Below are 21,962 nucleotides of genomic sequence, written 5' to 3'. Positions count from 1 at the left end.
TTCCCCGCCGTTTCCTCCCTCTGTCGTGCCATTCTTTGTGGAGTAACTACGGCTTTGCCCCCCGCTCCCTCCCTCGCACTCCTTTGAGTAGGGAACCCATCGCTTCTCGCCCATGCACAGACCGCACGCCCCGCAAGCCAAATAAGCAAAGCTCTTCTTGTCGCTAAATAACAGCGCTAGCGGCTCTCAGCTGGCTAGGATAGGATATGGTAAATATTTACACGGAATTCACGGACCTTTACCCCAATGAGGAGCCAGGCATGGGAAAAGAGCGGCTTCCCAGAGCTCCCTACGGCGGAAGCGAAGTGGTCCCCGAGGGACGGGCTCCACGCCCCTGCACGCAGCATCCGTGCAGCAGCAGCAAGAGCTCCGCATCTCATCGCTGCCACCACGGGAGGAGCGCGCACCGCGAAACGCAACGCCTCAACCCCCGAGGGCTGAGCATCGGGGGGCCAAACCTCTCACTGGTTACGAGGAGCTCAGAGAGGATGAAGAGATCTTGTCCTGAGAAAGGATTTAGCCCAAACGCCATCAGGATACAGGGCAGACAGACATGCATTTCGCATCGACGAGCCCCTAGGATTATAGCACATCACATCAACGTGCAGAAATCTCGATATTACACTTCCTTAGCCCCCGGGATCATAAATGACGGGCAGCAGGGTTGTCCAGCTGCCCCACCAGGGCGTCTGAACACGGTACGGAGCCGTGCGCTACGAGCGCTGACCCTCCTCTTCTCCCTTTCAGCCGACGGGCTCAGGATGTTGATTTTTCCTATCTTTTATATAAAGCAACAGAAGATATCCCCTCATCTTAAATAAACAGGAACTTGCAAAAGCCTAGTTAGCACAGGGTTGGGGTTTTTTTTTAAGAGAATAAATCTAAGAGCACAGGCAAAGAAGATCTGCAGGAAAGCTCACCTATTTCAGCAAGACACCGGCAAGAGCACGAAGCCCACTAGATCGCCCGCACCTTCTGGACGTAACTGAGAAACATCTGTGTGTTTCCAAGCACAAAAATAGCAGGCCACTCTTCAGCATGCAAATACCTACCAAAAAGCTTCAGAGAGATCAGAGCCAGTGAACTTCACTTTAGCAGTGGAAAGCAAGACCAACGTTTACTCGGTGCAAATCCGTTTTATTTAGTAGCTGCACACTGGACTTCTTATTTTTGTTATAAAAGGGTCAGAACTGTCATCCCTCACACACCACGACACTTCTTCCTCGTCACTCTGGGCACTGAAACCACACCTTTTCCACGCCTGCTGCCTTATTTTCAAGTCGCGCACACTTAAGCTTTGCTCCAGACCCATCTCGGCCTTCCCCCACCTGTCCCCGTGGGCTGGGTGCTGACCCCTCAGCCCTCTTTCCGAGCAGACAATTTAAGGAGAGCCTACATCAGTAAAAATAACAATTTTACAAACAAAGACGCCGCTTGACATAGAGATACCTTCCATTATTTCAGCTCCTTAGGAGCATGCCCTAAATTACTTCAACTTCGTTTGAAAAATAGGAAACTGAGGTAGGGAAACAGGAAATTATTTCTGCAGTAGAAGAGCAGATCGACAATCGCTGAAGGATAAATACTACCCAGACTCTGACCAACCATTCCACCTTAAATCTGTAAATTTATTTTATTTTTTTTTATAGATCAGTAAGAGATGCTTGCGTGGCACCCCAAGGAGCAGAGAACAAGCCGCAGACACTTGGTGCATACGATGTATTGGGACAGAAAGCCAGACTGAGCGGTAGCAATGGACGAATAAACTAAAAGACCTGCAGATTTCCAGGTTTTAGAGTAGTTTGGCACAAGGTACCCGAAAGCTTTTAGGATCCCAGACACCAGGTGAGAACCCCCTAGCAAGTGCCCTCTGCTTTCTAAGCACAGCAGCGGCCACAGGTTCACTACCTACTACGTGAAACTGTAACATCCACCAGGAAAAATTCAAACTGAAAGCTGTCTGAAAGGAAATGAGGGGATGAAATCACACGTAAGACAAGCTCCGGAGGAGAACTATCCACAAAGATACAAGCAAGGATGATTTAGGTACTGGAAAACCGGATAAACTCAGTGGGGTGGAAAAGCACAGAAGTAGGCGTGGAGGATAAAATACAACAGCTCCCAATTTATTACTTGAGATGTGACCCCACGAATGTATCGGTGCACAAATCCTCCGGCTCTGCTCGGAACAAAACCCACGTCCCGGGCTGCAGCTGATGACCAGCGGCAGCGATCGGCACACGTCGGGATTAGACGGGCAACCTGCTTTACGGAGTCAATCGCTGCAAGACTGAACCACATCTGTCTCTTTTTAACGTACAGCTGCATTAACCCTCGGCAAAAAGCAGTGCTAAAAAATATTTTTTTTTAAGAAAACACTGAAATCACAACTCTAAGCACTATTGTCAAGCGTAAGCATTTAGTAGTAAGAGGTATTACTCTTAGGACCCACAATTTTCTGCCGTGACACACAACTGCTACTCCATTTCCAACAGATAGTAATTAAAGGAAGAAAGTTTTGGCTCAAACACAGAAACTGATTAAAAGGCGGCTGTAAAGTCTGTTCAATCTGCGATGCAAATAAAAAAAATACCTATCTGCAAAAGCGAAAAGCGAAAGACCCTTTATGAACACGAACCCTAATTCTTTCAATCTCTCATTGTCTGGGCTGACTTCTGGCATAGGAAAATGGGATATATGGAGCTTCATTTAAAGGTCACACTGTTTCCTTCCTTATTTTTTTTACCATGAGCAATTTTAGAAGCCATTAAAGATTTTGAAACAGCCCATATAAAAACAAATTTTTGCTTATCCTGCCTTTGAAGTCAGTTCAACTGATTTCAGTCAGCCTGCAATAGCGGGGGGGAAAACAGCTCCAAAATACAAAATTTAAGCCAGTCACTAAATTCAAACGTGAATCAATGCCAAAGCAGCATACTAAATCAAAGAGGGAGACAAGCAGTTATTGTATAGCTCACATTTTCAAAAGAGAGAAAAATGAGAACAGGGACGTTCCATTTTCTGAGACAAAGTCTACTTCATTCACAGCAAGCTGCTGAACATAGTTGCTAAAAATTGTGTTATAATCTAAAGAGATAAAAAACAAGACCAATAACACGGTTTTAGCATTGATAATACCTTGTTATGGAATGCTCTAGAGCAGGAAGTCTTCAGTAATAAATACTTTGAGGCCTAATAAATTCTACCAACTGCTCACTACATTCCGAGAACCAGGAAAAGAAAAAAGAGCTTGACTCATTCTTTCCCAGGATCTCCGCAGATCCTTCTCAAATCTCTGCAGATTTCATCTCTCCCCAGCTTTACATGACACTACAAACAAAATTTCAGGATATGAACCACAATTTCAATCCCGTAAGTGACAGTCAGCACTGGTTTCTCACTCCTGTATTCCCCATTTGTAGCCTCATGTTTCCAAATTCTGGAAGGAGGGAAAAAACAAGACGTGAGGCAGCAATACCTGTATTCACAGCCCCAGACTCTGAAAACGCAGAGATCCATTTCCTCAACGCACTACAACCTACGTTCATTCTCCCACTGCTTCAGCACGACAAGGGAAGCACAAGCACTGATGTTTCGAGTTTGCGGTATTTCCAGACGTTGTCTATGAGCCAAATCCCAGTTTGCTCTAGCTCCCCCAGAACTAATTTTATTTCAGAGTCCGTCCTATTGACGATTTCTCCTTTGCCCTGAAGCCAGTGCATAATGAGCAGCCTTTTCCAGGGCCCTCCATCTCCCCGGCAGAGCAGAGCATCGTGCCTACAGCATGCCACCGAAGCCACGCAAGGGGTCAGGAAGAAAATGAAGGTTTGGGATCTCAACAAAAGTTTTACCATCGTAATTACAAGAGTTTTCTTTTCCAAGCCCAAAGCCGGAGCACTCACGGAGCTCGTTACACCGGTGTAATTACGGCGGTGCGTTTCCTCGCCGAGGCAGGACTACACCTTAATGGGGCCTGGGAGGTGATTCATCCGAATTCCTTCATCCTTGCTCACCAGCTGGGCACTGCTGCCGCCGCGCAGACTTCCTGCTTCGACCTCTGGAGGGAGAACAGCTCTACAGCCGAGCAAATCTTAACACAACAACTGCAGTTAGTTCTCAGAGAGCATTTGATCAAACGTACGGAATTAGCACTTCCATTTCAGCAGAGACGGCGGGCACCTTACCTACAGAAACCTGAAAACGCTCGTCCATCCTACCAGCCACGGCTGAAAGTCATCCGCGCTTGCAAGAAACCGCAGCTCCCTCAGCGCTGGATCAAAGCATGCTCTAAATGCCGATACACAGACCTCCCTCTCCGATTCCCACTATTAGCTGAACACGTTCGCTACCCATCAGCGGCCGCCCACGCTCAAACGCCCTCGCTGGATTAAACGAAATGTCGTGCAGCACCGTAACACGCAGCTGCCGTGATTCAGGATCCCACACGTGCAAGAAACCAGCGAACGTAAAAACGAAGCGCGGGCCACGCGCAGAACATCAGCGCCCAGCGCACTGCCTCGGGAAGGAAAATAACATTTTATACCAATTTTCGAACCGCCTGCAGTAAGGCGATTTCTGCCCAGGGTTCCAAAATGGAATATCTGCAACCAGCGCCGGTGCGGCACGGAAAGCACTAGGATGTCAACAGAAGTGCTTTATCTAAAGCAAACATCTCCACGTGATGGAAAAGAGAGAGAGGAGGGGGAGAGCAGAGGAGGGGCGCAGCCTTACAAGATGAAATTCATTTGCTACCGGGCATTTCTTCCTGCGCGTTATCATGCGACCGAATTGGGTTGGCTGCCGCTGAGACGCAGATCCTGGGGCCTCAGCGACGGCCCAAGTGCTCCCCGGTGCCAAAGGGCTGCCCCCCAGCTGGGTTATTCCTGCCAGACCCATGCGGACTGACAGCGATACCCAGCGTGGCCCCAGCTGGAGAGGTGACGGAGACAAAGGGAGGATGCAGCGCTCACGGATCCTCCGAGCGAGCAGCCGATTCAAGAACATTCCCAGCGTTAGCACCACCGAGAAAGCACTTCTTAAAATCCCACAGGAAACAGGCTTTCCATTTTGGGTTCCTGATGCTTCAGCAGACTTCTCATTGCCATACAGCTGATCGGCGTGTTTCGAATTTACTGCCACGGCAAACTGATTCGAATACAGCTTTGAGGTGAAGAGATTTCACAGACAGATTTAAATAAACAAGGAGCAGGACTGTCCTTGTGTGAAGTGTCCAGAGCCCTTTTGTGCCTGGCCTCGCAACTGATTACAAATCTTTTCCCCTCCCTTTTTTTTAAAACATTATTTGTATGCTCTTTCTTATTTTTTCCCCTTTAGCTAGCTGTTGAATGTGATTTTTGGGGCCAATTTCGGTTTTGCTTTAAGAGGTATTTCACTGAGAGGGAGAAGGAAAGGCAGAGGGAGAACCCCCAAATCCCTACACACACTCTAGCATAACACTCATTTAGTGGACAATATATTCCTACTTCCCAATAAAGCTACAGGAAGCAGCACATTTTGGTGCGTTAAACTCGCACAAATTTCTGAAGTCACTCGCTGGTCCACCTGATCGAAACCCGTTAGCGTGCCGGGAGCACCTTACGGATGCGGAGGAGCCATTTTCCCGTCCGCCAGCAGCAGCAGATGGAGCAGGAATTCCAGCACGCCGAGCCAGCGCGATGTTCCTGTCCTTGCAGGAAGCAGGCAGCCTCGCTGAAGCAGCCACGACGATCAAAAAAAAAAAAAACAAAAAAAAACAGGAGGGGGGGAAAGGGGCAGGTCCTTTCCATCTGGCTGAACTCCAGCCAAAAGCATTCAGGCTTGCAGACAGCCCAAAACTCAAACCTGTTGCAAGGCTGCTTCCTCTCCCCCTCGGCTCCCTCCGAGCTTAATTATCCGCTTCTGCCTGCGAGTGACCCAGGGGCAGGGCTGCGAGCGCCAGCCTCCTCCAGCAAGGCTGCTCCTGACCGTCAAAACAAGGCTGGATCGGCACCCAGCGACTCTCCCCTCCGCCTGGCGCCCGCCAGGCAGCGTTGGTTTATCTGGCGAGCAGGCAGGAGCGCTGCACGCCGCCAGGAAAGAAGTGTTTTCCTGGCCCGAGCCTGCCGTGCCGATACCCCAGCCACAGAGGGGGAGGCAGAAGCGCAGGTGAACAGGTGCAGACACCAAAAAAACACCGTTAATGCCTCCCTGACGAGTGCAAACCCTGATAATAAGCCTGCTAAAAGGAAAAGGGAGAGGAGGTCAAGGTTTGCTATGCAATACGTACAGCTGAAGTTGCACTGGGTAACATCCAAAGCAAACAACACTCCGGAGTTTAAAGCTATCACCAACATTCCTCCATCTTTCCACGCTGGAAGAACAGAAGAGCATGCCTGCTCTATTTTTTTTTTTCCTTTTTCTTTTTTTTTTTTTAAAGTATTCCAGGCTTTTCTTCTTACAGTGACGCCCGTAATGCAAGCGGGCTGAGTACTGCACAGAACTTTGCGGAGCGTAAAACCTGGGATTTCTCAGGGCTATCTGCAGGGCTGCTTCGTACTTACCAGCTGCTGAGAGAGGATCCTTACACCGGTACACCGCGGCACCTGCCACCGCAGCGACCAGACCAGACGCAGAACAAACCTCTTCCCAAGCCCGTGTCCGTCCCCAAACTATCGCGAGGCATTTCCCTTCCCAGTGAAGGTTCCGTATCTCGAGGGCGGAGAAGCAGCCCGTGACAAAGGTGTCCGCGTTACCAGCACCCTGCGGACTTCGGCACGGCCTTGACAGAACCGAGGGAAACCCCACGCGTGCGGATGGCTCTCTCTGCAGCATCCCCGTTCCACCTCCACCAGCCAAAACGATTGAGCTCGTCGGTTTGCTAAGATCCGATCTGCACCCACACGAACCACTTCCGCTGCCGAAACCACAGGGACTACACAGGGCAAACCACAACCTATCATTTTGTGTCTCTCAACATACAGCGAGAACAAATTGCCAACTTGCGAGATGCAGTTCATCGCTGCGAGATCTCCAAGCTGTCTAAGAACTCCTGTCCTCGACACAGAGGTATCACTCTCAAGCCGTTGTTCCCCTTCACCTTCACGTTTAGGGAGTTCACGTCGTACAAACCCATCCTCTCCTCTCTTTTACAGCTCCTGACTACCTTTCACAAAGCCGTTAGGACGCTGCCTAAGGCAGGTCAGATGGCTACATGCTCTGGATCAGCACGGAAAAACACGCTTTTAAGATCTGAGAACAGCAACTTACTTTTGGCTGAAGTCATCACCTCATTTCAGACGGTGCATAATAATTTTTCAGAGGGTGGAAAGAGCTATCTTATCTGCGCTGCTCAGAAAACCACATTATTTTCCTCTTTGAGAGCCACGTACCAAAAGAACGAGACTAACTGCCACCAGCACGGCTCCAATACCGTCACGGGGGACTGCTGTCACTGCGAGCAGAGCAGTTTCAGAAGGCACGGCAGTACCCCCCTGGAGGAACAGGGGGGTACCCAGGCACCAAGCACACCTCCCGGCCTCCCCAGCAGTCAGCAGGGCTGCGCCCCTGGCACCGTTTGTCATTTTTTTTGCCTTACGCAGCAGGTCCTGGCCCTTTGCTGCTGGCGTGTGCCTTCAGGAGGCAGCGGCAGGCAGGAAACCTCCCTCGTATCTGGCCGCTGCCACCACCTCTCCCGTTTCTCTCCCTCTCACTCATTTCCTATTGACTTTCTCATGTCTTACACTGCAGCTTTTTCCTATTTCCTTTTTCTCCGCGCTCATTATAGCTGCTCTCTTTCGATTCCCTCCTGCTCCCCCTTTTCCCGACACTCCCCTGGTGGCTTTAATCTCCCTCCCTGCTCACCAGGATGCCCTCCCGCAGCTGGGCGCATCGGAGGCGGGCGATGGTGCCTCCGTGCCACAGCAGCACCGAGAGGAGCCGCCTCGTCTGATGTGCTGCCAACGAGCTGCACCAACAGCCACTATCATAACACGGTAAAAAGGCTTGCAAGCAGCCATCAGATACTTCAGGGAGGCTTGCAGGTCGGAGCTTGTATGTTTATGGGAGGGGTGGACTCCGAATCCTGTACCTCTCCTGGATCAGACTGGTGCTTTATTCAGATGGGTCTTTTCCTCCAGACCGGGAAATGCTCGCGCAGGTCAATTCAGGTCCCACCGAAGCCTCCCAACGCTCTTCCGGCACTGCAGCTCACTCAGGACTCCACAAGGAGCACCTGGCTCTTGGCAGGTTACTGGTTCATGGTGGGAAGGCAGCCGAGCTCTTGGTAACATGATTGCCTGCGATACCACAAAACCGAGGCTCGCAGTTTACAAATAAAAGCCAAAGCAGCCTCTCACGTAAACGGGATTATTTGTGCCGCCGCTCACAGTTTCCAGGAGGAACAGTACGTGGACAAAAAGACAGGTTTCCACCACCACTTCTGAAGACTTCTAATATATATTTCAAGAGCTCAGGAGCAGACAAACCGATTCAAGCCTTGCCCCGGCAGAAACCCTCCTTCTTGTGCCAACTGCACGCAACCCAGACCTCCCATACCCCGGGATGCTCCCCTAAGTTCCTAACATCAACGCTGCAACTTCACTGTAGCCAACAAGAGAGGCCCTTCTGGTCAATTCACGCAGCTCAGCCCATCTTTTAGGATGAGAGCTGCCCAAAAACGACAGTTTTTCTGAACTGGTTAAAAACCGAGACCTAAGCGCACTCCTAGGACAGCGCCTACCGTCAGCAGGACTTTTGACAGCAGCCGGGTAACCAACGTGACAACGATTCAGGTGGATTACAACCGAATTATTTCGAGTACAGGAACTCACATGCTACGCCTTCGGGTCTTTTCCAGTCCACGTATTCGGCCCCGGGAACGACACCATTCATTTGCTTTTCCAGCGCCCGGGCGATTTCACGACGTACCTTCCCAACTGGCAGCACAGAGCCCCACAAGTTTCAGCGTTGTCAAAACAAAGCTTAAAATAGCCCCGCAGATAATTTTTAAGCATTTGCCAACAAATGTAAACAGCATCATTTCTTACTTACCAGACTTCGTTAAACGGTGCAGCTATGCAAGGAAGGGTTCCTGCCCATTGGTCTTAAAAGTCAAACAGACAAAATACTGAAAATACTCAAGAAAAGGATGCAGAAGAATAACAAAGCGTAAGCGACGGTTAGGAGACTATTTGTGAATGTCACAGCCTGAACATTGTTTGTTTTGTTTATACTATTTATAATTATGCTTACATTTCAACATAAAATAAGGACACTGCTTTTTCCTGTCATTTTAATGTATTTATTTTAATTAAAAAAAAAAAGTAAACCTGGTTTCTTCCTGCCTTTTTCTAAATGCGTTGTTCCTATTTCGTATGTCTTGGTATCCTGCCTTTATCCCTCATACATTCTTGCAGGTTTTTTTATCCCTTTTCATTCAACCAGTAACCCTGCTACTCCTTCCCTTGTCCTTACGTTGAGACGTTATCCACATACAGGCTCCTGACCCTTGGTTTAATCAAGCTGAGACATGAACTAACATTTCTATTCTTTACACCCAGTAATTACCCAGAACAGGGCCACAGAGTAGAACAGAACACAGGATCACCTAGCTGAAAGCACGCACTCTGGTTTATTTTCTCTTAGTGCTATTGGTATCTCTTACCAGAGCAAGATCTAGTTTTCTCCAAGCAGGTAAAACATTAGGACTAGAGCAAGTGCAGGAAGAGTGCTTAGAGGAGTATTTGTGCAGCCTTCCAAATGCTACCAGGAGCATTTTTACCTGCATCTTGGATCACCCAGTCCGCAAACTCCGGGATAATACAAACGGGATGCGTCACTGAGCCTCCCACCAACAATTTCCAGGGGGCAGAAAGAGGTATGAAGAGAGAAACCTGGAGGCTAAAGCCCCGAAAGCAAAAACCTAAGCTTATCTTTCAAGCAGCAGAGCCAACATACTTCCCCGGTGACCCAGAAGGACCACCTAGAGGTTTAAGTGGAGAATTCAGTCTCCAGACCAAGGCAAACACTACTTCTTTGAGACACTTTGCATAACCACGCTGCTGGCCAGGGTGGGGGATGGAGGCTGTAACCCCTGAGAGGAAAGCGATGCCACCCAGAACTAGGGGGGGAAAAAGAGCTGGTGGCAGAAATCCCAGCGGTTATACACCAAAGCTTCTGGGGAAAGCATCGGAGCAGCAGCAGGCACTGAAAATGCTCAGCAAACGGCGTTCACACGAAGTACTTAGAGCACAAATTCACTGAGACCTGCTTCTGGAAATAACCCCAAAAGGTCTTGGGATATAGTTTTATATATAAAGTAACTGGTACTGGTGTGATCCGTGTTCTACACCACCTTCAGATGAGCAGCCGAATACTATTCAATGCCTAAATTCAACGCCTAAATCACTATTTTTACTATGCGATGTATAACAGCTCAGAGTAAACACGGGGCAGCAGCATTGAGCACAGCCTTCCAAGCACCAACAAACTTTTATCCTGCATGGGCCACGCTCACCAGCAGCACAGAGGGCAGGTTTACAAAGCTTGCTGTAAGAGCACAGACCAACACCCACCGAGCTCACCAGCCCTAGGTGACTTCTGCTCCGAGGTGCGCGTTTCCTACCAGGCATCTCCACAGGCCAGCAGCAGACATCACCAAAGCAAATGGCGAGCCTGAAGCACTCCGACCTGCAAATGTTTTTCTCAGGAAGAAACGGGGAGGCAGAGGCAGCCCAGAGAAGGACGACAGCCGCAACGTCTATCTGAAGAGCTCAGATTGCCACCAAACCCTTTCTCCGGGCTTTTCCTGCAATCCCCCATACCCTCTAGGCTTTCCATAATTAGCTCTGCTAAGTACTGCTGCAGCTAAACGAATCGCGCCCTGACTCCTGCGGATCTGGACACGATTTTTACAAAGTCTAGAATTGAAATAGCCCGCACCTCGGTCCGGTTCCCCATCTATCCATTTGAAACACTAATAAATGCCATAATAGGAGTTGTGTGCAGGGAGAATTATACAATTGGGCTAACAGATGAAATATCATTCCTGCCTCCACCCAAATAATCACGACGCCCACAGCTCTATTCAAAACTAGAAAATCAAGCTCACCTCAACTTCTGTCTCTAGTAAAAACCCTAATAAATTATGCAGCACCAACTGGTAGCGTTCGCTTCTCTCCGAGCCAGTAGTAAACATCACAGACAGCAGCCCCTTCTGACAGCTTCAGTAAAAAAATAAATAAAAAATGAGGTTACGCACAGATGATGTCAGCTACCGATTTACAAACATAGTGAAACAGAGAGAAAACAAGAAAATTTACCGTGATGCCTACTATCAGGGAATCACAGAATGGTTTGGGTTGGGAAGGACCTTAAAGATTATTTAAATGCAACCTGCATGGGCAGGGACACTCACCCCTAAAATGATGCATTTTAGTCAACAGAAAGGGATGTTTCACCGCAGCCCACTTTCCCTAAATAATCTTACAAACTCTCCTAATTAGGAAAGCACAGAGTAACAGCACCTAGCTGCTCAGTGACAGCAAGGTGCGACTTTCTCTGAAGTCCTTACTCTTACCCTGGTGAAGAAAACCAGCTTTCTTCCCCCCCCACGGGGTTAAAGGAGTCCCAATTACCAGGGGACTTACAAACAGCCAAAGACAGCGAAAGTGCATCTCAGCAGATAAGAAACAATTAGGGCCTATTTTAGTACCCAGCCAGGAGCGAATCAGCAATTAAAAGCCTCTCAAGGATAATTACGTGTAAATTCTACCTCTCCTATTTTCCGATCGTAGCAACAGAAACTACAGCAGGGTTATAAATAAAGCTCCTCCGACGGGAGCTGCACAGGAAGGGTAAGCGGTCTCCCAAAAAGACTCCCCGCGAGCAGCGAGCGCATCCCTTCTTTCGGAGGGCTCCAGCAAGCAGAGGGAAACCTCGGCCGAGTCCCGGAGCCGTGCAGTTGCTTCACCCCGCAGCGCGCTTGGAACGGTTACAGGAAGAAAAATACAGTTAACTACGAGGCACAAAATATTAATCGCGCACAAATGTTTCTTTAGTGTCATAACAGGATACAGCCCAGTTGCGATCATCCTTCAGCGGCCAAGCAGGGCCTGCGAAGGGCTGAGTTTCAGTCCGGCCCCGGTACGTCCTCGCAAAGAATAAAAGCCTTATCTCGGCCGGCCATGTGTCGCCTGCCACGCAGAGAGCAACGCCCAGGGCGGCCGCACGGCTCTGCCGCGAGGCAGCAGGGGCACTTCGGGAAGCGTCCCCCTCCCCAAATGGTGACGCTGGGAGCTTGTGACAGCATCCAGCAACGAGGACCCAGCCTGGTGAGAGCAATTAGGAAGGAGCTCGAGGACAAAAATACGTGAATTTGCAGGCTAACAGGCGCAGCCCCCTCCTACATCCAGAGCTGGAGGCACTCGGTCTCACCTGCCTGCTCCAGGTCCCCTCGCTGTGCCCGTTTTCCTTCAACTCTGAAGGCATCTAGACCAACAGCTCAAGTGCAGATGCCCCCCCAAAATCTTACTACGTTAAGCGAGACAAATGCCACCCCAGGAGGCCTCCGAGGAAATACAGGAGAGCTAGGAGAAGAGTATATTGAGAGGGTGTGAATGTTTACAGACGAAGTGGCAGAGCAATAAGACTGGAGATGAACTGCGCGATATGGTCCGCTGGGCACCAGCGTTATGAAAAGCAGCAGCTGACAAAGTACAAGAACATCCTGAAAGAAAGAAGGGGAAGTAGATGTCACTGCCTGGGGGTCTGCATCTCTCATACCAGCACCAGAAGCCACGCGGGACACCACGGCTATCCTGGGCCACCCTCTGCTTGTGTATGTATTCCTAAATCTCATGTATTCCTAAACCTTAAGTACTGCTTCATAAGACAATCCTTTTTTTCTGCCAGCACCCTTTGCATATTTCTCCAAAAGCGGAGAAGCTGAGCAGGAAGGGCCCGCGCCAGATGGGCAGACACTGAAATCTGCTGGGAAAAGGAAGAAAACACCATGAGACAAAAAAAAAAAGTTCCCAATTAATGAAAATCTCATTTATCATCCTGGCTGTAGAGCAGCACCAGAAACGGCCATGCCTACAAATTCCTTCTCATTTCTGCAGACTTCAGTGCCCTGCACGACCTCATCAACAGAGGACACGTGAGGGATAGGGCAAGCGCAACCTGAACATCGGGAACGCCAGAGAGCTATCAAAACACGCGGGATTTCATTTCATTTTCACCTGACGGGCCACAAAAGGAAGTATTTGCTGTCTTAAGCAGCTCTACATCTGCAAAAGGCAACTCCGTAAAGCTCGTATGGAGAAAAGTGCAGGCCCCTGCTGCCCCATTATATTCCTAATGCCATTTGGCAGAGGTGCAAGCTGAGTTTTGGGTTTTGTTTTTAAGGCAGTCCCCAACTCGATCGCACCAAGGAAGGTCACCGGTAAATAAGGAGAGAATTAAACACGTCAGATGACTTGTGCCGTGCGGATCTAGTGACACCAGGAGCTTGGAGTTTATTTATATTGCACCTGCTTTGCATTCCAAGCCCGAGAGCGGGACCTAAAGAGGCAACACGGAGGTTTCCTGGGCACAATGGGAACCCACGCCTGTCCCCACCATCCTGCGAGCATTAAAAAATCCTCAGCATTAAAAGTCACCTGAACCAAAACCCCAATGGGACACCGAACAGAAACAGGCACTCCACGCAACCAAAAGCAACAGAAAACAGAGACTTTTCTCTTTTTTTGGTCTCTGCTACAGTTTGAATTTGGCTGTTCCAATTCAATAATGGAAAATATTTTGTTTTTACTAACAAGCAAATGCAACTCCATGTCCTCGTGCTTCCCCCCCATGCAACACAACCGCTTGTTTGTATGAAAATCCTGCTGTTCCTTCTGATATCTTGCAACCTGCCCTAAGATACACGCTCTTAAGTACAATATTCTTGCAAACCCACTGAAACATCACCTCCTTCTCACTGTCACTGTGTCGCCTGATGCAGAAAAGTGTCCTGCAACTCAAGAGTATCTGTAGCGTTCATACAAACACACCGCAAACAGAAAAAAAAAAAAAAATAGCGAACTGAAACAGCAAGGAGCCCTGCAGCCCCAGGCAGCAACAACTTCACCTCCTCTGCTGGTACAAAAATATTACGCAGTTCATCTCAAAGTCTCGCTGCTCTGAGAACAGCACAGAAATAAACACCGGCTGGATGCGGCTCCTCGCTGTCCGGGAGCGCTGCTCAACCTCTGCAAAAAGGCCCAGGTGTAAACGTGAATTACGCCTGCTCTTCTCTGCCCACACCTGGGGTCTCCGAGGGATCTCAGGCACCCAGAGGCATCATCCCTGTCCCTGCCCTGCTTCACCTCCTGGGCCAGAGCTGCTCGCGTTGGTCGTGCAAGGCCCGAGAGGCGAGGCCTTCATCTCACACACATTTGCACCTTAACCACCAGACAGGCACAGTAATGAAAAACGCAATAAAATCCATAATAAAAGAGAAGCTGGGTTTGCTTGCAAGCATCAAAACAAGCTGTTTTTCCTGCTCACCAAAAAAAAAAAATTATTTAAAATTCCATCTCAAAAGCACGTAAGGGGTTTCCTACTGGATTTTTTTTTCCCCTCAACATATAAAATACATTTTTCACCTGCCTCAGCAGCATCCGAGCAGAAGAATCCCAGCCTGCTAACGAAATGCACGTGGCAGCACCTGCAGAGGAGCCCAGAGGCCCGAGCAGGTATCTCGGGCAGGACAAATCTGGCTGCTACGGTCGTGCAGCCACCAGCACCATTCCTGCTCGGCGACTGCTCCTCCTGCCCTCACCTGATGTGACCTCCGTGCAAGGCTACGGCGCTTGACCTGCCGAGAAGCAAGCGTGTCCTCGACCCAGCTTTTGAGCTCGAGGCTTCAGCCGTACCCTAAACTCGTGCTGCTTTTCCTGCTTTACTTGGCGCAGGAGCGGTTCCCCTGGGTTTTCCTACCAGCACCGCGCTGGCCTGGGAGCGGAACGAGAAGCCCTGGCAGGCGTGAAAGCAGTTGGACTTGAAATTCTCCAAAGTTAACCCCGGCGCCTTGACAGTCGGCCGCCCCACGTACGTGCTGATTCCGATTCCCAGAAATATGATTTAATCCCGATTTTCTCATCCCGTCACCGAAGTCAAAACGCGGAGGACGCGAGCCCTAAGGCAGAGCCTAAACTTCATAAAAAAGAACTTATTTCATACTGACCTGTCCGTGATTGTGGACTGTGTGCCACTCATTGGAGCCTTTGGCAAGAAGTCGTATTATCCACTTTACATTTTACTCTTATTGCAGGAATATTATCGAGGCTTGGCCCCCCACACGCACCGAGGTTCAGGCTCCAGCCTCGCTCCAGAAGAGGCATGCACAGAGAAAAATTCAGTTCAAGGGCAGGGAAAAAGAAAAAAAAGAAAAAAATCCCAAACTCTTCTTGCAGTCACTCAGAATATCCAGACCACGGAAGTGGAGGGGGGGGGGGGGAGAGGTTGTTTCAGGAAAAATTCCAAAAAATAATAATAATAAAGCTGCACCCCTAGGTGCCCCCAGAGATGGGAAGCGGGGGGGAAAAAGGGTCTGCAGAGCGAGGAAACCTTCAGGGGAGCAGATCCTCGGTGGTCCTAGGGCAGGGTGCAGGGGGCTGAGCCCAGGGGAGGCCGCCGGCCCTGCCGCCTCCCCGCGGGGTGCCCCCTCCCCGCCGCTGGTTTGGGGGATTTTTTTTTTTTTTTTAGGGTTTTTCTTCTCCCCCCCTTTTTATCTCCCGACGGCTGCCGGTGTCCTTGGGGTCGCCGAGACGAAACCGGGTGCCATGTCCCCGTTCCCCGTCCCGTCCCGTCCCCCCCCCCCGCCCGCCGGCTCGCCCGTTCAGGGGAGGGGGGCGGGCGGGTGGGAGCCGCTGTCCGGCTGTCTGTGTGGCTGGCTGGCTGTCCGGCCGGCCGCCCGTCCTCAGGCCCGGGGCTCCATGCCCGGCCTCGCCGCTTGTCCCGAGCCGGAGCGATGAGAGGGGAAAGAAGCGGAGATGCGAAGGGGGGGGTCGAGGCCCGGCCTCCCCCAGCCCAAGGCGGGGAGCTCGGCTCCCTTCGTGGCCTCTACCCGCGGGGAGGCCCCGGCCCTGCCTCGGGCACGGCGCGGCGGGGCAAAGTCCTGCTGCGAGAGGAGCTGCTGCTGCTGCCGCTGCTGCCTCCTCCTCTTCCTCCTCCTCCTCTTCCTCCTCCTCCTCCTCCCGGTTCCGGCCCGGCCCCGCTGCTGCCGGGCGGGAGCGGAGCCTCCCGGTGGAGGCCGAAGCGAGCCGGGCCTCCCCTGGCCTCCGGGGGGGGGGGGCTCAGCCTCCGGCCGCAGCGCTCCTCCCCGCCCCTCCGGCCGGATCCTTCCGCCGGCGCTCCGCCCCCCCCGGGCCCTCTCCTCCTCTTCCTCCTTCTCCTCCTCTTCCTCCACCTCCTCCTTCTCCTCCTCCTCCTTCCCCCTGGAGCCGGGGATGCGCGGTGTGGAAAATGTGGCACGGAGGGGCAGCGGGCAGGAGGGGGCGAGGGGAAAGAGCGAGGGCAGGAGCTCACCCCCACAGCCCCCACAGCCCCGACCTGCATCCCTCGTGTACCCTTCATCCCCCTGTATCTCCCTGTCACAGCCTCCACTGCCCCTCTCTGCATCCCCCCTGTCCCCTCCATCCCCTCATACCCCTCCATCGCAGCCTCCATCTGCATCCCCCTGTACCCTCCTTCCCCCCGTACCCCTCCATCCCCGCACACCCACAACAAGTCTCCTCAGGATCTCTTCTCGCAGCTGAGGAGATCAAAAACCCAAGACCAGCGTGATGGCCGCCCCCCGGCACACCCTGGGCCTGCTCCCGCTCCCCCAGCGCTTTGGGCAAGCAGCCCACGTGCTACCACACCGAATAAATGCAGAATATTCGGACAGCAGCACCTCAAAACGCACGGATGGGGCACAGCTCCCACCAGAAATGTGTCCGTGGCAATATATGGCTGTAGTTCCTTGGTGCTTACACCACGTACAACAAATCCATCGGGAGCAGCGTCTGTCTCGATGCCACGAGCGTTTGAACAGCACGGCTTGTTTGGGACACTGGATGTAAGGCAAACTGCGATAACAGACCAGACGCCAAGCTCGAGGTTCATTACCTAATCCCCAAATCTGTTGCCGACACGAGGGGATAGATGAGCTTTCAGGCGGGCACTCCTGCTCTCAAACACCTAGGGTAAGAGCATCCATACACCAGAAGCTCGTGACCCTCCCAAGCCACCGAGCCTCGCGTGGCCAGGAACTGAAGGCAGTGACCGCCAGATGTGAAATGGAGGGGACGGCTCCACGTGGCACCCCTGCCTGGCCTCCCAGAGCCGAGGACTTGGGCAAGGCCTGGGGCTGAGGCTCACGTCAGCCTTCCCTACTAGATGCCAACAACAGGCCGAAATAGGAGTGTTATTAGCTAATCCCGGTCATGTAGGCCACCTTCCTTCTCTTTAATTAACCTTACCTCCACACGCTTCTTCAAAGCCAGGCACCGGACTTGGAAAAAGCCTGGAAAAGAGGTTTTTGGGGAGGGAGGAGCAGAGGTGGCAGTAAGCACCATACCTTGCCCCGAGGCGCTCGCGGGACCCCGACGTGGAGCTGCTTCCTCGTGTGGAGAAGTGAGTGGGAATCAGGAAGCCCGGGCGCTCTTTGATAGTCTGATGAATTTGTTGTTTTGAAGAAGTTCGGCGCAAAGAGGGGAAGCGTGGGATGAAATCATTTTCTAGATGGTACTTGACATAGACACGCAGAGCTTTTACGCTTCCTCTTTTGGTTTCCTTTTGGGGAAGATAGAGGCTTGAAAAAAGAAAAAGAGGGGGGTGCGAGTCGTGCACCCACAGCCGCCTCCAACACTGCAGCAGCATGCAACACGCTGCTCGGTGTTAATGGAGTGCCTAAATATCTCTATTTATCGATCTATACTTATCATATATCTCTTTATTGCATTCTTTATTGCACCTTCTCTGCAGTAAGTTCCTCCCTGCCTTTATCGCAGGGAACATGCAGTACTGTGCCTTGAGAGAGAGGAAGGCTCTTGGGAGACCTCTTATTTCATGACAGGCCCAGCGTTTGCATATTAGGCCTTGATGATTTTTTATTACTTTAATTATATTTTATTGTGCATGACAAAATAATGGCAATAACAATTAGCTGGAGGAAATCCTAAGGAAAAAAAAAAAAAAAAAAAAAAAGGAAAGAGTAGGAAGCATCTTCAGCTGCAGTAAAAGGACATAAAACTCAGTGGAGTGACACTGATTAACATTTGCCAAAGAATCTGCTCAGTACTGTCAAAAGAAGCATCACATAAAACTATACCAAAGACAAGAAGGAAGCATAAAACCCTTATAGCATATTGTTCAGTAGATTAACTCTTGCTCGTAATGGGCTGCATTCACATTGCTACGTTTAATGCCACAATTAAAAAGAAAAAGCAATAATAAAACAATTCCAAAGTAGACTCTGATACCATAATTGCTTCTCCTTCCTGCACATGATGATTTTCATGGGGAAGCTGATTGTGTACTGATGTTAATATACATGTCTATTTATGACACTTCTGCTGCCTGGGCAGTTTTACAATGTGAAATCCAGGGGAAAAAAAAATAAATCGATAAGCAATTACATTGTGCAGTACCAATTAAAATAGATTTTGTTTGGTAGCTATGAAGTCCTCACTTAGCCTGAATTTACAGCTAGGACTGTCTTATGAATGTAGATGTTGGAAGGGGGAGCTGCACGTTTAGCTCATCAGTCCACGTCTCTGGGGCCAAGCACCAATGTCCCCCGTCCCCCCCACTTATATTTTTTATAGGGTCCGGAGCAAAGCTAAACTGCTGAAATAACGAGGACCCTGATGTGAAGAATGTCGAGTGCTACGAACTATAAATTCCCATTTTGCCTTAAGTAAAGGATGGCACAAAAATCCTTAGAAGTACCTTATCCAGAGCTCCTGGAAAGGCATGTCTACAGAGAGAGGCTTCACTGAGCCTCCTTCCCAGACCTCATTTCCCAGCCTGGCACCAGAGGCTCACCCGGGGACCTGATGCCATCTGCTGGAGGATCCTCGCATGGCTGCTCACATCTGAAATCTTCCACCGGCATTTTAACAGCAAGGGCCCGCTCACCGCCAAGCTGCTTTTGAAACGAGTCCTGAAACCGGAGTCAGCTTCTGGAGTTTCTGGAGCTCCAGGTGCTGTGCTCTGATCCGGAGTTGCACCACTATGGCCTCAGTATAAACACAGGTCAGAAAACAGCAAAAGGCAATAGATTTTTAACTCCCTGAGCCAGATTTATCAGGCTTTGCCTTGTCTTCAAATTTAGAGCTTCAGTGAATGTAATCATTCTTTTGGGAAAACTTTGTACCACATTTCAGGTGGGATAACCAAGCATTAGAGCACCTTACCTGCGAGTGCAATGGATCCCCTGCAGACCTTAAGGATAGATAGCTTTGTGAAATTGCATGCTGCAACTCAGACATGATGGGATATTAGCTGAGTTTTGCTGACCTTCGTTATAAAAATGAAACGGACAAGGACTCTTCTAACTTTAAGTTATGTATGATTTGAAAGGGCACAGATCATGGAATTAAGCCTCTTGTGCTTTGCTGCTTACAGGTAATCAATTTAAAACCAGTGTCAGAATGCACCAGGGTTTTGTACTGGTATTTAGACTTCAGTTGGTAATGCCACAAAATTACTAAGGCTATGGGGGAAAAAAAAAAAAAAAGGAAAAAAAAAAAGATTTCAGGGAACTCCTCTGGTATGAGATCCTGCTGAGCCAGCTGAGAAGTTGTGGGGGATTTCCTTATTTGCTGAGATTCTGCTTTTGAGAGAGTGGAATATATTATGATGAGCTGTCTGAAATCCAGACTTGGATTAGCCATTGAATTTTCCAGCCAGGTGCTGGGCTGCTGCCAACCAGCCACACCGCGACATGGATGCCACCTGCTTCAGAAGCTGATGCAACAACTGATCCAACAGCCACTAATGGCCACATTGATGCACTTTTAATCTGAAAAAAAATATTAATAATAATGAATTTGTGCTGCACTCCACATTGCTATGAGATTTCAAAGCCTTTTAGCATCACATGCCTTAAAATAGGCACATGATTCGCTACCTACAGAGACAGGCTGCTTGTTTCGTGTCCAGTTTGCTGGAAATGCTGGAAATGCATACAGGGCTGGCCCGTGCTTTTAAGTCACTTGGACGCATGCAATACTTTGCTGACTTTGTTGAGATACAGATAGATTAATCTATCAGGGTTTCCACTGTGACAGCTTATTAAGTGCCTAAACCTGGATAAGCCACATCAGAGTAAGCATTTTTATAGCACTAAGCTTTCTTTCCACATCAGCATAATTAAAGCAGCAGCGTGTGTAAGGGCAAAGCTGCTGTACGTCCTGCCACGGACTCTTTCTTCCTACTGCCTGCTAGAATCAACACCCTCTAATTGGAAAAAAAGAGGTATTTGTTATTAGGGTAAAATCTAAAGAAATAAAGAATGAAATTTCTTATCCCACTTGAGGACTATCAGTTACACTGAACAGATGTTCACCTTCTGACGTGATACGGGATTTAAGCAACATAACACAAACATTCCTGAAAACCTGTAGCTTGTAACACATGAAAAGCAACAGAAATGGACACTTTCTCTTTTCCATGAGATTAGCTACCAGTAAGCCGTTCTAACTTTGTGAAAGTTTTTGCACACACCTTCCAGGTCTGTTCAGTTGCTTCTGGAAGTGATTCTCTGAAGATGCCTTAGGTTGCCAACTTATCGGCTGCCAAACTGCCCCTGGGGTTTGAGGGAAACAGGACAAAGCCAGCAAAAGCTAACACCTTCTTCTCTTGCACAGATTTACAAGAGCACATATTGAAGCCGACTTGGAAAGAGAAAAGTACTCGTTAGTTTTGGTATAACCAAAAAGAAGCTGTTCCTTGTCTAGAAACTGCGTATGCAACATGAGGCTAATGCTGACTCTAATTCTCTCTTGGTCTCTGAAATATGATTTCTTTAGAAATGGCAGCAGACTTGTTATTTTACTTCCAGCTAAGCTATACAAAGTCTGCAACTATCAGGAACATACACACAACTACCATGAAGCTTAAAACATTCTCTTATCTTTTATACCCAAGGAACAGGCCAGCTGACAGCACCGGTATTAGTCTAAAACCAGACTCTAGAGACCTAAACCACTACGCTTTTATAGCAGTGTTTGGACTACTGTTGCAAGGGAATAAAGCCTTAAAGATCACAAAATAGCAATTTCTTCAAATACAAGTAAGAAGTTTAATTATAAAGAGAGGGCAGAGGACCAAAAGAAAGTTAGCTTTATAAAGCTGCACTGCAGGGCCTGCAGTAGAAGCAGAAGGCAGGCAGTGGGGGAAGGAATGGGTTTAAAAGAAATAATGGGAAGACATAAAATGAAATAAATTGGGTGGGAGTCAGATGTCACTCTTCACAGTGAAGCACCTTTGCTCATGAACTGAAGACTAGATTCTAGTGTGCAACTTGAAGTTGTGAAACTGGGAAGAAGCTTGCAGCTCCAAAGCAAAGCTGCAGAGTGTTACTGTACTTTCTTCTCCGATTGCAGACTACCTCAGAGGTTAAACAAACTCCCAGGATAAATTATTGCAGTCCCTGACACCACTTCACCATGCAGCCAGGCTGCTTGTAGAGTGTTAAACAGGCCAGGAACTCTACAGGACTCAACACTACACAGCTGCTCCCCAGTGCTGGAGGATTTTGAGGTAGACTTAGGGTTACACTCAAACAAAATTCACTTAACTGTTCATAGAAAACAGACTCTGGCATGATTGATCTCTGGCAAAATACTGTGCCCGTAAGCAAGGCGGAGTTGGTTCTGGGTCTGCACGGTGCCTGTGTCTCTCACTGAAAGCACCACTCTGACAGAAACATTTTCCTCTCCTCCTGTTTCAGG

The 21,962-nt window shown here is 49.5% G+C and overlaps 1 protein-coding gene across 4 annotated transcripts in view; it reads right to left on the bottom strand.

Moving 5' to 3' along the window:
* The window catches only part of ARHGEF12 (Rho guanine nucleotide exchange factor 12), a 77,437-nt gene extending 61,123 nt beyond the window's left edge, over positions 1-16,314 (bottom strand). For all 4 annotated transcript variants that reach the window (XM_013187181.3, XM_066981374.1, XM_013187183.3 and 1 more), the window contains exon 1: positions 15,206-16,314. In XM_013187181.3, the coding sequence (XP_013042635.3) occupies positions 15,206-15,237 (32 nt within the window). In that variant the 5' untranslated portion in view covers positions 15,238-16,314. The remainder of the gene's footprint in view (positions 1-15,205) is intronic.
* Positions 16,315-21,962: the final 5,648 nt, after the last annotated feature.

Source organism: Anser cygnoides, chromosome 21 (genome assembly GCF_040182565.1).
Source record: "Anser cygnoides isolate HZ-2024a breed goose chromosome 21, Taihu_goose_T2T_genome, whole genome shotgun sequence".
Lineage (NCBI taxonomy): Eukaryota > Metazoa > Chordata > Aves > Anseriformes > Anatidae > Anser > Anser cygnoides.
The sequence above is the reverse complement of the archived record's forward strand: the minus strand, read 5'-3'. Positions and strand labels throughout refer to the sequence as shown.